At 44.6% G+C, this 15073-nt stretch overlaps 1 protein-coding gene across 8 annotated transcripts in view; it reads right to left on the bottom strand.

The window, feature by feature from the left end:
- The window catches only part of LOC141054222 (aldehyde oxidase 1-like), a 409838-nt gene extending 400817 nt beyond the window's left edge, over nucleotides 1-9021 (bottom strand). For 2 of the 8 annotated variants that reach the window (XM_073551460.1, XM_073551462.1), the window contains exon 1: nucleotides 8920-9021. In XM_073551460.1, the coding sequence (XP_073407561.1) occupies nucleotides 8920-8973 (54 nt within the window). In that variant the 5' untranslated portion in view covers nucleotides 8974-9021. The remainder of the gene's footprint in view (nucleotides 1-8919) is intronic. The other 6 variants (XM_073551454.1, XM_073551459.1, XM_073551455.1 and 3 more) reach the window with 5 other exon arrangements.
- Between the last annotated feature and the right edge of the window lie 6052 nt (nucleotides 9022-15073).

The raw sequence follows: 15073 nt of genomic DNA, 5'->3' as shown, positions 1-15073 counted from the left end.
AGAAAGGGGAGCTTCCTTATAAATTCTAGCCAGCAGGTGGGGTTAGTGAGTCAGAACGAAGTCAGCTGAGAGAGTTATCAGGAGAGTTGTCATGGAAACGGGAGCCAGCTGGAGCTCGTGACAGGACAGTGAGAGAGGAGAGTTGGCAGTTGGTCTGTGGAGAGGGAAGGGACAGGAGCATAGACAAGGGCTCTGGGAAACTAAAATTGCATATAGCTGACCCCAGAGTGGAGCGCTGATAAAAAGGGATGCCAGAATCCTTGACTGGGTGGGTGCTGTACGCCCTGACAGCTGAATCTGGAGGGCAGGGGACTGCAAGCTTCCTGGCCACACAGAACACCTGAAGGCACGGCAGTAGACCAATAGCCCGAGGCTGACAGTGATAAGGACAGTGACCGTGATATAGGCTCATGCTGTCTGTCATACATGTTAGAAACCATCATGCAGGAGAGGGCCACAGCTTAGCTACAAGCAGCAGGGACCCAAAGAAGGTCCCCAACCCCACTTGGCAGGGTGGATGCCCTGAATGCCTCCAGGCACGCCGGACTTAAACCGTCATCTGTAATTGGTACCCCAATTGCTACGTGTGGCGTCACGATTAAACACCACATAATTATCCTCTATTTTATGACACGGCCAAGGCCACGGAAACGGATCACGGCCCCGTGACCTCCCCCATAGAACTGTCCGTTCCAATTCCGGGTACCCCATGGCCCTGGTGGGCGAGTCACGTGGCTCCTCCATCCTCCCCCTGCTGTTTGCATGGCTCCTCCGTCCTCCCCCTGCTGTATTCATGGCTCCTCCGTCCTCCCCCTGCTGTATGCATGGCTCCTCCGTCCTCCCCCTGCTGTACACATGGCTCCTCCGTCCTCCACCTGCTGTATGCATGGCTCCTACGTTCTCCCCCTGCTGTATGCATGTGTCCTCCGTCCTCCCCCCTGCCGTATGCATGGCTCCTCCGTCCTCCCCCTGTTGTATGCATGGCTTGGCGTCCTCCCCATCCTCCCCCGTGTATGCATGGCCTCTCCGTCCTCCCCCTGTTGTATGCATGGCTCGGCATGGCTCCCCCCGACCTTCCCGTCATACTCATCCCCTCCTGGCACGGTCTCTGCACTTCCCTGCTTCTCCATTGTCCAGGCAAGGCAGCTTCATCCTGTGTTCAGCGGTCACATGGTACCTCTCATTAAAGTAATGAATATGCACTCAACGCCTATGAGAATGGAGACATGTGCATATTCATTACTTTAATGAGTGGTACCACGTGACTGCTGAACACAGGAAGAAGCTGCCTCGCCTGAACAACAGAGAGATGCAGGGAGGACTTGCAGCGATCGCGCAAGGAGTGGGTAAGTATGATGTGACAGCTGCTGGCTCCTGCTGCTCGCCGTCCCCACCAATCCCCTGGGACAATGACTTGTGTATAAGCCGAGAGGGGCACTTTCAGCCTAAAAAAATGGGCTGAAAATTTCAGCTTATACTCTAGTATATACGGTAAATGCCCTGCAGCAAGTAACAAATAGCATAGTGCATAAAAATAATATACGGTACTTAGTTGACATGTATTTTGATCAAATAAATGCAAAAGCTATCTCACTTTGTCACGACGACCGTAATTGGGACAGTCCACTCATGAAATGTAGCAACTGCTGGTCAATCTCCTCGGAAACAAGCTGTACACTATGTAAGCTAAAAGCTCTCACAGCAGGAGAATGACAGTAGATAGAAAAAGTAAGTCAATTGCAAATTAGCTTATTTTCAAGCTCACTAAATATACCAATTTAATAACATGAGAATACCCCTTCAATGTAAACACTCTTAATGTCGAAATGAACTCAACATACAGTACTGTGGAAAAGTTTTAGGCAGGTGTAGAAAAAATAAGAATGCTCTCAAATATACTGTTATGCTTAGCATAAATGAGTACACCTCCCTTGAAAAATGAGAATTTATTCAATATCTCACTGAATACAAGAATAATTTCCAAAATGTTGATAATACTGAGTTTCATGGAACATTTTTTTAATCCATAACATGAAAGCAAGGTTAGTAAATAACTCCTTATGTGGGGCTGCATGAGTGCTACTGGTGTCGGGAGCTACATTTCATTGGTGGTATCATGAATTCACAGATATACTTCTCTATAGCGAAAGCGATGATGCTACCATCACTCCGTGCCCTTCGTAGATTTGCACTTTTCCAACATGATGATGATTCAAAACAAACACCTCTGTTGCATATTTGAAAAATAACAAGGTGAAAGTGATTCACTGGCTAAGTATGTCTGGATGGATAAGTACAATAACTGCCTGTATTTCTCAGCATTGAGGACACCATTAATTCTGACCAAATCGCAAACTTTATTTGCTGAGATGCTGTGTGAGGATGTGAACTGTCTTACTCCGTCCCTACCCTGAAGAAAACCGCCATGTGCATAAGTATAATGCGGACAGAGTTGTGCGCTTTATGTATTTAATGTGGATATGTATAATTCCTATATAAGATATTCTGGTAATGTGTAGAATAATGAAGCAAATGTTGAATCCCCATGATACTGTAGAAAGATAAGTGTTTTATAGATAAAAGGAAACTGTGATGGTTGGCATGATACTGTGGAGATAGGAAATAGATAAGGAATAGTTAATCTTAGGTACAGGCCCATAGATTGGATGGGAATAGCATTAATAAAGGGAGAAGTACTTACTGGTTATTTGTGGTTAGGAGAAGTAGAAGGTTTAAGCAAGTTCATCGTGAAGTTAAAGTGCAGTGGGCTGCAAGGGCCAACATGGGCTTATCACTGGGGGTAGTGGGTTGCCATACAACTCTTCCATGCAGATCTATTCGTCGGGTCTGGGACATCGAGGTTGGAGTCTGCACCACCATTGGGCACATTGAACCTGCAGGGGAAAATGGATCCTCAAAGGCAGAGGATGATGGAATCTGGGTGCACTGCAATCGGTGGAGAGGGATCCCTAGAGGTAGTGGAGACAGCAGGAAAAGGGATACTCTGTCGGGAATGAGTGCTAAGCCTAAAGTTATGTCTGGTACCTGAGGGAAAGACTGCAACCTGTTGTTCCCTATCCCATATACTCCACTGTAATGACTGTAAACTGTGAAGTAAAAGTTTGACTGTTAAAAAGCAATTGGTGTCCCCTGAATTGTGTGCGGCTGCTCCTGTAGAAGGAAGCCTGGAGTCAGCAGAGGCCTATGGCCCACAAGTGAAAGTGATGCACCCCACACCTAACAGCACACTGGGAGTGGGACACTATTTTCTTGTAAGGTGCCAGAGTGTGCAGGAGCTACTGTACAGATAGCCCTTGACTACCCCGCTCAGTCACCTTACAGCTACACCAAACTTGCTAGGTACCTCCACCGTGCTTCACTGTTGCCTGCTGACCCTTATTACTCTATTACTCTCCTGCTCTTCGCAAACAAACGTACAGTCGAATATTTCAAATTTTAGCTCATCAATCCAAAGCACCTGCTGCTATTTTTTTGCTCCCAAGTTTCTATGTATTTATGCATAGTTGAGTCACTTGACCTTGTTTCCATGCAGTATGGGTGTAGTGCTGCCACCCAGGTTGCTGCCAATTCTGGGTTTATGACACTGCTGGACACCTTCCAATTTCAAAGAGAAGTAAGCAGTATGTTTCTTTCATCTGCTGTACTAAGTTTCCGTGGCCAACCAATGCCTTTATGGTTCTTAACGTTGTCCATTTCTTTGTGCCAATACTGAGAAATACAGGCAGATACTTATCCATCATGCTATACTATTAGGGATGCATCTAACTCCAACTTTATTCTCAATAAGGACAATGACCAGAAACATGCATCAATTTAATTTAGAACTATTTTCAGTGTAAATAAACAATGAGTCCTGGAAGTGATGATATGGCCCCCACAGAGCCCTGATCTTAACATCATGGAGTCTGTCTCTGATTACTTGAAGAGACAAAAGAATTTGCACAAGTCTTCATCCACAGAAGATCTGTGGTTAGTTTTCCAAGATTTTTGGAATAAACTCACTGCCTAGTTCCTTCAAAATCCGTGTGCTACTAGTGCTACTACAACAATTGATGCTTTGATAATGTTTTGAAGGCAAAGGGCTGTCACACCAAATATTGATCTGATTTAGATTTATTTTTCTTCATTTAATATGCATTTTGCTAATTGATAAAAATAAACTATCTCCCAGTATTTTTGAAAGAAGTCCTACTTTGCAAATTTTTTTCCCATACATGCCTAAAACTTTTGCACATTACTATATATAGCTATGGGAAAACATTGGTAACCATACTTTACTGCTCTACTGTCACACACACGCTATCTGTACACTTTCTTCATTTTTGGGGGCTTTCTCTCCCTTGCTCTGTTGACCTGTGACATCCTCTCACTATCCAGATTCTCCCCAAAACGGCTCCTCCATTCTTTGCCTCTGCTTTTATACACGCTATGGTAGTCCATTCTTCTTGGCTGTGCTATACTATGTGTTATAATAGTCGTAAGTCATTATGGAGAGGTCAACCCGATTGCAGTCATCTGCATTGTGTAAAATAGTGGCAGATATTTTTTGTGATTTGCTCATAGCTAATTACACATTGTCCAGATTCACCAGGTGCAGCACATTGTCTACATTTTTTTTTACAAAATTTCAACTAGCTTGGAACAATTCACACATTTTTGCTGTTTAGTTATGTTATATCACTCTTTATTTTGTTACTGTTTTGCATGTAATTTTATTGTATTTATTTTCATAAGCACAAAAGTTTTGATATTACTCTTTAACCCCCTTGCACACCTTGATTTAATTGGAGCTGAACCCATACTGGGAAAGTGTCAGTTGTGTTATACAGCCAACATTTGCTTCTAAAGGCCCCGTTACACATAACGATGTCCCAGCGATCCCACCAACGATCCGACATGGATGGGATCGCTGGGACATCGTTAGGCTGATCGCTGGTGAGCTGTCACATAGACAGCCCCTCCAGCGATCAGGACCAGCGAGCAAGCTGGCTTCTAATGTAAACATCGGGTAGCCAGGAGCCGCGGCTCTTGGATACCCGCTTTTTACCTTGGAAACCGGCGTACATGCTGGTTTCTAAGGTAAACAGCGGGTATCCAAGAGCCGCGGCTCCAGGATACCAGATGTTTACATTAGAAACCAGCGTCCAGTGTCGCTGATCGCTGGTCTCTCACTACCACACGCAGCGATGCGTTCTGGCCAGCGGGAGACCAGCGATCAAAAAATGGCCCAGGCCAATCGAGCACAATCAGCGATACCCGGCAGGGGGGCCGGTCGCTGATCCCCGTCACACACAGCGATCTCGCTGGCGAGATCACTGTGGCATCACAAAATCAGCGATCTCGCTAGCGAGATCACTGTGTGTGACGGCGCCTTAACAGTAGTTACCAGAATAAGCTCCGATCACTGCTGTGTGTGTAGCTTGACCAATCAGATGCCACTGACAGTTGAATTTAAATGGTCTGATTGCTGTTGTGGATGTGCCCGTTCTTCTAGAGTATATCTTTTAACTACAGTCCATTTTGTTACTAGATATAGACTGTTCACCATTTAGCTCATGCATACTTTGAGCTGCTCAGGGGTATCAATGTGCTATTCAAATATGACCAGTATATGATCAGTGGAACTTCATTTACATACTTTCTTGAAAATATATTTTGGTATTATGCATGTTTTACACTGTAGTGTGTACTGTAGCATTTTTGATACAAACACATACAGTCATGGCCAAAACTGTAGGCACCCTTGAAATAATGAAATTTTTGTCAAAAAAATGATTACAATTATGCATGTCTTGTTATAGACATATTTATTTACTTTTTGTGCATTGGAATAACACAAAAAAGACAAACAAGGCAAATTGGACATAATTTGATAGAAAAAAAACAAAACAAAACAAAAATGGACTGGACAAAATTGTTGGCACTCTCAACTTAATATTTGGCTGCATGCCCTTTGTAATAAATGACTTCAATAAATCACTTCCAATAACCATCAATATGCTTCTTACACCTCTCACCTGGAATTTTGGATCACTCTTCTTTTGCTAACTGCTCCATATTAGAAGGTGCCTTCTCCCAGCAGAAATTTTAACATCTCTCCACAGGTGTTTAATGGGATTTAGATCCGGACTCATTGTTGGCCACTTCAGAACTCTCCAGCACTTAAGTACTGTGTTTTTTCTTTGTAGGTCTCATTCCATTTTCGGAAAACAGTAGAATGATGTGCTTAACCAAAACACTCTTGGTCTCATCTGTCTCTTGGAGATGGACTTGTAACCTTGAGGTTGTTCACATTTTTCAACAATTTTGGTTCTCAAATCCTCATACAGTTCTCTTCTCCTCTTTCTGTTCTCCATGTTTGGCAAACACAGATGCACAATGCAAAGGTTGAGTCAACGTCCCCCTTTTTATCTGGTTTTAGGCATGATTTTCATATTGCCCACACTTATTACTTGCCAAATATGAGTTAGAACAAGCATCACATGCTTGAAACAAAGTTGTTTAACCACAATTTTGGAAATGAGCCATCATTTTTTTCTGGCCAATTTTGGGGGTTTTGTGTGAAATTATGTCCAATTTGCCCTTTTTCTGTTTTTCTTTTTGTGTTCTTCCAATACACAGAAAGGAAATAAATATGTGCAAAACAAAACGTGTAATTCCAATAATTTTCTTGGAGAAATACCGTATGTTCTCAAGTATAAGCCGACTGCTGTATAAGCCGAGGCATCCAAATTTTGCCACGAAAAACTGGGTAAGGCCGGTTTCACATTTGCGCTTTATAGCGCAGCGACGGCCTGCGCACGGCCGCCGCTAAGCCCTGCCCCCTCCCGGCTCCCTGCCCGCCCCATCCGGTCATCGCCGCCTACTAGCGCACATGGACGCTTGCGATCTGTGCACCCTATCTTTAGCATAGGGTGCGCAGATCGTGCACTGACCGTGTGCTAGCAGGATTTTGCCGTGCGCTGCACACTTTTGAAGGTGCACCGTGCGCGCCAAAATGCAACATGCTGCGTTCGGCGCACACGGGCGCACCTTCAAAAGTGCGCAGCGCACGGCAAAATCCTGCTAGCGCACGGCCAGCGCACGATCTGCGCACCCTATGCTAAAGATAGGGTGCGCAGATCGCAAGCGTCCATGTGCGCTAGTAGGCGGCAATGACCGGATGGGGCGGGCAGGGAGTCGGGAGGGGGTGGGGCTTAGTGGCGGCCGTGCGCAGGCCGTCGCTGCACTATAAAGCGCAAATGTGAAACCGGCCTAAGCTTATTGACTCAAGTATAAACTGGGTATGCATTGTCCCTTCATCCCTGTCCTGGAATGTGTGGCTCCCCCTGTCCTGTCCTGCTCTGCGTGGCTCCCCCTGTTGTATGCATGGCTCCCCCATCCCATCTTGAATGCATAGCTTGGCTCCCCCATTCCCATCGCTGTATTCGTGGCTCGGCTCCCCCATCCCATCCTTGTATGCATGGCTTGCCTCCCCTGTCCTCACCATCCTCCCCCTCCTCCTCCATCCTCCCCCATCCTCTTCACCCTCCTCGTGCCGTCACTGCACGTCCCTGCATCTCCGTTGTCCCGGCAGCAGCTCTACCTGTGCTCAGCGGTCATGTGGCTCCACTCATTAAGGTAATAAATGTCTATGGGAGTGGAGGCGCGTGCATATTCATTACCTTAGTGAGCGGTACCACGTAACCGCTGAGCACAGGGGAAGAGCTGAGCACCGGAACAACGGAGATGCAGGGACGTTCAGCAATGGCGCGAGGAGGGCGAGTATGATGTCACAGTCGCCGGATCTTGACCCTGCTCTGCCGCTCCCCTTCCCTCACTGGCTTTCTGGACATTGACTCGTGTATAAGCAAGGGGGGCATTTTCAGCACAAAAATTGTGCTGAAAATCTCGGCTTACACGAGTATATAAGGTGCTTCATTTTCTGGAACAATTTCAAGGGTGCAAACACTTTTGGCCATAATTGTATCTAAAAATTGTTTTCTTTGCTATTTTATTTTTTTCACTGCAATCTTTGTCTGCAAAATATAAAGTAATTATCCCTCCAGTAAGATTTCTATAGGATATAATTTATTTGTATGATTATCACTGTGCAAAATATAATGAAAAATACAAATACGAGCTACATTTTAACTGCACCAAAAGGTTGGATTCATGCAAAGTTTCCAGTATTGCTTCAGAGCCAAAATATAAACTCTAGGGAAGTGATCCCCAACTCTAGTCATCAAAAGCCTCCAACATATTATGTTTTCAGGATTCCCAGAATCACCTGGGCAATAAAAATCCTGAAAACGTGTTTTGTTGCTGGCTCTTGAGGACTGGAGTTGGGAAACAATGTGAGTTTTTGACACTGCGTATTTTTACTGAGCAAAAACTGCAGCATCTGTTTAGTTGTATGTGTGGATTTTCCCCATAAAATTGCTTTAGATGTGGAAAATCTGCAAGTAAAAAACACTTGTGTGTTTAGTGCATTTCTAAAATCACACGTAATCTATACATGACTGTATCAATAAAGTTTTGTCAAAGCCAATACCCGTGAGTATCAAAAACAAAGCAGCTTTATTTAAAACATGAAATACCAAAAATATATGAAAACCGCAGCATCAAAAAAATAAAAAAGCATGGTAAAAAATGCACTCAAAAACGCAAATAAAAACACATAAGTAACCTATTTTACCTAATAGGTGTCGGAATGCTTCTACATCAAAAACTCATAAGATAGTCATCATGGGAACGTACCCTTTAAAGAGCAAATACTAAACATGCATGAAAAACTGGATATGTGAATCCAGCCTAAGTGCATGAAGTATCATTGCAGCTAGTCTGTATGACCATTATGTTTAAAATTCATTAAAAAAATAAAACCACACATATTCACATATTCACATATAAACATACCTTCTTCCCATTAACGAAAAAAATCAGATCGTCTGAGCCCGGCTGAAGAGACATCTCTACAGGTCTGTGAAACTCTGCAAAGAAGTCTTTACCAAGCTATTACCCAACTTCAGCAGGGTGTATTATACACGGTAACATGACCAACTAGCCTAGGGCGGACAGAGGGAATTGTAAACTCCCCAAACAAGGAGTCATATTGTCATATTTCAAGAGTCAGCAAGTATCTACTTTGACATTGTAGAGAACTTACCTGAGATTTTTGGCACTGTGAACTATTTACCATCAAAAGTTTGATGTTGAAGCCATCCAGTACAATGCAGAGCGTGTTTTTTGATTGCATGATGTTTAGCAGGATCATACATTACCACAAGTGTTCCACATTGATTACGGTAAATTGTCATATTCAATTTATGTCATGCAGTTGTAGCACAGCACTGGGCGGTAGCCACAGGCCAGTGACTGGTCTCCCTTTACGCTCCGGCATGGTAGATGAAAGTTTGGGTCCTGGCTGGATGTGTGATCTTGTGCTGTAAGGCCCTAATGCCCATACAGGATGCAGGTAACCGGTGGTGTGGGCTGCCCAGGACTATAGGGTCTACAATTCAATAAAGGAGACTGTTGTTCCAACATAGATTTTTTAGTGAACGATAATTTGATAATGGTTTTATGAAAAGGATAGCAGGGACAAAGTCTTTTGGATGCTTCTTCTAAAGCACACAGCATTCTCCTTCACACAGTATCATTCCTCTGTAATCTACTCCAGGGCTAGTGATGCACACTGTTTTTCCCTACTTCGCCACAACTCAACTTCAATGCTACAGTCCCAATAGCAGTTCTGCATCCTATTTCTTCCACTACTGGCACCCTGAATCTACTGATCTACCGCTCGGGACCCCACTAGTCTCACGAAACTCAGTCCTGTTTAGGTTCGTTGCCTTCAGCATTGCAAGCTCTGGGGTTTCGTGACTTGATGTCCTATCCATGAGCTCTTTTTCAGAAAGCCACTGTGACTAGTCCATCACTTCTCCTCAGGATCTCGCTATCCTCATTCTTAGGCCTGTTTCACACATCAGTTTTTTCCCGTCAGTCAAGATCCGCCAATTTTTTTAAAAAACGGATCCGCCAAAAAAGGGGCGGATCCGTTTTTTACACCCATAGACTTACATTATTGGCGGATCTTGACTGACGGTCGTCCGTCACACCCGTTATTTTATGGATCCGCCAAGATTTTAGCGGCTCCCGGGCGGATGAGCCGGACCCTGCAACGTTTTTTTGCTGTGACGGTCTGCTATTTTAACTCCGGGAAGCATTTTAACCCTTAACTCCCATCCCGAGAGCCGCTAAAATCTCTCTCACTTTCTTCAAAGATGCCGTAATCCTCTCTCATGGAAATGACGTGTGATCTGGGCCTGCGCGATCTCGTTCATGGAGGTTCTCTTGGAAACCAGCAATATCGCGGCGATACTTTAATGAGGCCGCGGTTACTTTAATTGACCCCGCTTTCCTTCTTCCATGGATCCATGGTCTGCAGTCATCCGTACTTCGATGAACGGCGACGGATCAGTTTTTTCCCCCTTTGGCGGATTTCAGCTGACCGCCGCCTACGGATGTGTGAAACAGGCCTTAGTGGTCTCCTCTTACAGTAGATCCCTCCAAATAAGCAGAGCTCCCATTGTACTCTAAAGTCAAAATTAAATTAACTATTGGAAGCAGTTAATTGCCATAACACTAAGCCCCTTTCATTATGGACTAGTCCCAAACATCAACTCTATCCTATACTAACCTATCACTACCTACACTACAGTTAGTTACCTATCCCTATACTACCTATCATGTACATTATGTTTTACACTGTACATTACTTATAACACTACTACACACCGCACATAACCTCATCACAATATATACAAAGATGCAGGACACCATTCACATGACGCGATCTGTGTTTTCCAGGGTAGAAAAGCCTCAGCACAGTCCACAGTCCCTGCACAGTGAAAAAAATCACTGTCTACATCATGCTCATTTACAGTTAGGTCCAGAAATATTGTAACGGATTAAAAGGATTGTAATGAATAAGAAAATGCTCACACGAGAATTGAATAAACTGAATTGGATTTACTTAATAAATTATAAGATTTATAAACAATAAATAACAAGCATTATATACATTGCGTTATTAAGGTAGAAAGTCCATCCTTTGTCTCTGTAATTCACGTCTCCAATCTCTGTGTGTCCTGTATGTCCCTAGAGTTTGGTCTTTTATATCTTTCAGCATCCAATGTATCTTAGTTAAAAAGTTTTATCTTCATTGGAGTGCCAGGGAGAAAACTCCTTAACCCCTTAGCGACAGAGCTAGTTTGCAGCTTAATGACCAGGCCAATTTTTACAAATCTGACCACTGTCCTTTTGAGGTTATAACTCTGGAACGCTTTAATGGATCCCGCTGATTCTGAGACTGTTTTTTCATGACATATTGTACTTCATGTTAGAGATAAAATTTCTTCGATAAGTCTTGTGTTTATTTATGAAAAAAATGGAAATATGGCGAAAATATTGAAAATTTTGCAATTTTAAAACTTTTAATTTTTATGCCCTTAAATCAGAGAGATGTGTCACACAAATTTCTTAATAAATAACATTTCCCACATGTCTACTTTACATCAGCACTAGAGTTGAGCGACTTTTGGTTTTTTAGGGTCGCGTTTCGTTTCGTGAAACCCGACTTTTCCAAAAGTCGGGTCGAGCAAGATCGTCCGATTATAGGGAAAAGTCGGGGTCGTCCCGAAACACGAAACCCAATGTAAGTCAATGGGGAATAAAAGTCGGCAGTGAGAGGAGGACAGGAAACACACCTACAGTGCCCATTTGAATGCCAAAAGCATCAATTCTTCTTACTTAAGCTTGTCAACCTTAATTAACTTCATAATACAAGTTACGCACTGAAAAATGGGGGTTATTTGGCTAAAGTTGTGGGGGGGGAGGGCTGGCTGCAGGTTTTCATGTGCCCTGGGCGAAAGAGCGCCCCTTTAACACATACCACAACTCATCATGCTCCGATACGGCAGAGAAATAGCGGTATAGTACAATGAAAAATACCTCACTTTTTACATCTCATGACGAGGCCCATATATTTCTCCATACAGAATCATTGGTCCCATATAATGTTTGAAACAGTATATGATGAGCTCCACATAATGCTACAGTATATGTTGGTCCCCATGGATGAAGCTCCACTGTCTTATGGGCACAAATAATGCTCCAAACATAATGGGCCCCATTTCTAATGCTCTAGTGTATAATGGGCCCTGTAAATGCTGCTCCAGTGTCTGATGTCCACCTTTGGAATGTTCCAGTGTATGGTGGGCCCCATCTATCATTCTCCAGAGTATAGTGCTCCCCAAAAATTGCTGTCCCAACATTGAAAACAATCAAATAAGTCTCCTCGCTAGGGAATCCCTGTACTAGTCTGGACTCCTCGTCGTCCCCATCTTCCATCTCACTGCACAGTATTTCAACTTTGCAAGTGCTGTGATCCTGAGCAAGCAGGGGGGGCCCACTCGTTGGCGACGGCACTGGCACAGGGCCCCTGATAGTACGGTGGTGTGTCTGATGGCGGGTGGGCCGAACCTGCACTTTCATCTGCAGCTTCCTCTTTGTCACCGTGTAAGATGGAACTGTATATGGGAAGGGTAACCTGAGTTTCATCAGGGTCAGATTCAGGTCGTGTAGCGTGCGAGGGGAATGTAGTGGTCTGGGTCAATGTACCAGCAGATTCATCGAGCAGTGGCTGGGCATCAGTGCACTTGTGTCGCCCCCAGGAGTACGGTCGCCACAGTGGCATTACCTTCTTCCTAGGGAGTGTGATGTCATGCTTGGGAGCAACGAAGGATCTCTCTAGCAGGTTAACTGATTGGGTGGCGTTATTCCCACGAGTCATGACCCTCCAAACAGCGTTCATGAAGGCAAAGTGTTTGTTTTACGTGGGCAGTATGGTTGCAATGCTGAACCTTAAAGGAATGTCCAGAAGGGCACCACCAGGAGTGGAGCCTACGGTTTAATTCGACTCCACCTGGGAAACCTCAACCATGCCAGCTACAGAACAGATGCACACATTGCAAGCTTAATTCCGTTAACCAACGAGACTCCGTCATGCCCCGCGGTCCGAGTCCGGCTTACTAGAGGGACACGTGAGGCTCTGGCACATGAGATTGGCCAATAACTGGTGTGTCATGCCCTTACATTTCCGTGGCTGCATGTGCGCTACACTGAAAAGGCCAGCGTTTGTCACTTACAGGTGCAGATAACCCGCTGAACAACGTTAGTGATGGGGATCACTGATTACAATTATTACCCGCGAACAATGATTTCCCAGTTAGTGCAGGTCAACCGCAGTTCCGGAATTAGGCCTAACCGTCATTCCTGAAAAAATGAAAAACTTACGTGTGCAAACCACAGGTGCTGTAGCTTGCTTAACAGCTCGCCAGCCGTTCTCACGCCCAGTATGGATTACACGTGATTGCACAAAGGTGAGAAAGGGTACCGTATCCCCAGATAACATGTATGGATAGCGTACACATTCAAAATATATGTCTCAGGAGGCAGGCTCAGACGGTGTTAGGCCCAGTATGGATTGCACGTGATTGCACAAAGGTTAGAAAGGGTACCGTATCCCCGGATAACATGTATGGATGGCGTACACATTCAAAATATATGTCTCAGGAGGCAGGCTCAGACGGTGTTAGGCCCAGTATGGATTGCACGTGATTGCACAAAGGTTAGAAAGGGTACCGTTTCCCCGGATAACATGTATGGATAGCGTACACATTCAAAATATATGTCTCAGGAGGCAGGCTCAGACGGTGTTAGGCCCAGTATGGATTGCACGTGATTGCACAAAGGTTAGAAAGGGTACCGAATCCCCGGATAACATGTATGGATAGCGTACACATTCAAAATATATGTCTCAGGAGGCAGGCTCAGACGGTGTTAGGCCCAGTATGGATTGCACGTGATTGCACAAAGGTTAGAAAGGGTACCGTTTCCCCGTATAACATGTATGGATAGCGTACACATTCAAAATATATGTCTCAGGAGGCAGGCTCAGACGGTGTTAGGCCCAGTATGGATTGCACGTGATTGCACAAAGGTTAGAAAGGGTACCGTATCCCCGGATAACATGTATGGATAGCGTACACATTCAAAATATATGTCTCAGGAGGCAGGCTCAGACGGTGTTAGGCCCAGTATGGATTGCACGTGATTGCACAAAGGTTAGAAAGGGTACTGTTTCCCCGGATAACATGTATGGATAGCGTACACATTCAAAATATATGTCTCAGGAGGCAGGCTCAGACGGTGTTAGGCCCAGTATGGATTGCACGTGATTGCACAAAGGTTAGAAAGGGTACCGTTTCCCCGGATAACATGTATGGATAGCGTACACATTCAAAATATATGTCTCAGGAGGCAGGCTCAGACGGTGTTAGGCCCAGTATGGATTGCACGTGATTGCACAAAGGTTAGAAAGGGTACCGTATCCCCGGATAACATGTATGGATAGCGTACACATTCAAAATATATGTCTCAGGAGGCAGGCTCAGATGGTGTTAGGCCCAGTATGGATTGCACGTGATTGCACAAAGGTTAGAAAGGGTACCGTATCCCCGGATAACATGTATGGATAGCGTACACATTCAAAATATATGTCTCAGGAGGCAGGCTCAGACGGTGTTAGGCCCAGTATGGATTGCACGTGATTGCACAAAGGTTAGAAAGGGTACCGTATCCCCGGATAACATGTATGGATAGCGTACACATTCAAAATATATGTCTCAGGAGGCAGGCTCAGACGGTGTTAGGCCCAGTATGGATTGCACGTGATTGCACAAAGGTTAGAAAGGGTAACGTATCCCCGGATAACATGTATGGATAGCGTACACATTCAAAATATATGTCTCAGGAGGCAGGCTCAGACGGTGTTAGGCCCAGTATGGATTGCACGTGATTGCACAAAGGTTAGAAAGGGTACCGTATCCCCGGATAACATGTATGGATAGCGTACACATTCAAAATATATGTCTCAGGAGTCAGGCTCAGACGGTGTTAAGCCCAGTATGGATTGCACGTGATTGCACAAAGGTTAGAAAGGGTACCG

The sequence above is a fragment of the Dendrobates tinctorius genome, unplaced genomic scaffold (assembly GCF_039654945.1).
Source record: "Dendrobates tinctorius isolate UK_male_01 unplaced genomic scaffold, ASM3965494v1 ptg000177l, whole genome shotgun sequence".
Lineage (NCBI taxonomy): Eukaryota > Metazoa > Chordata > Amphibia > Anura > Dendrobatidae > Dendrobates > Dendrobates tinctorius.
Note: the sequence above shows the minus strand (reverse complement) of the source record. Positions and strands in the feature narration are given on the sequence as shown.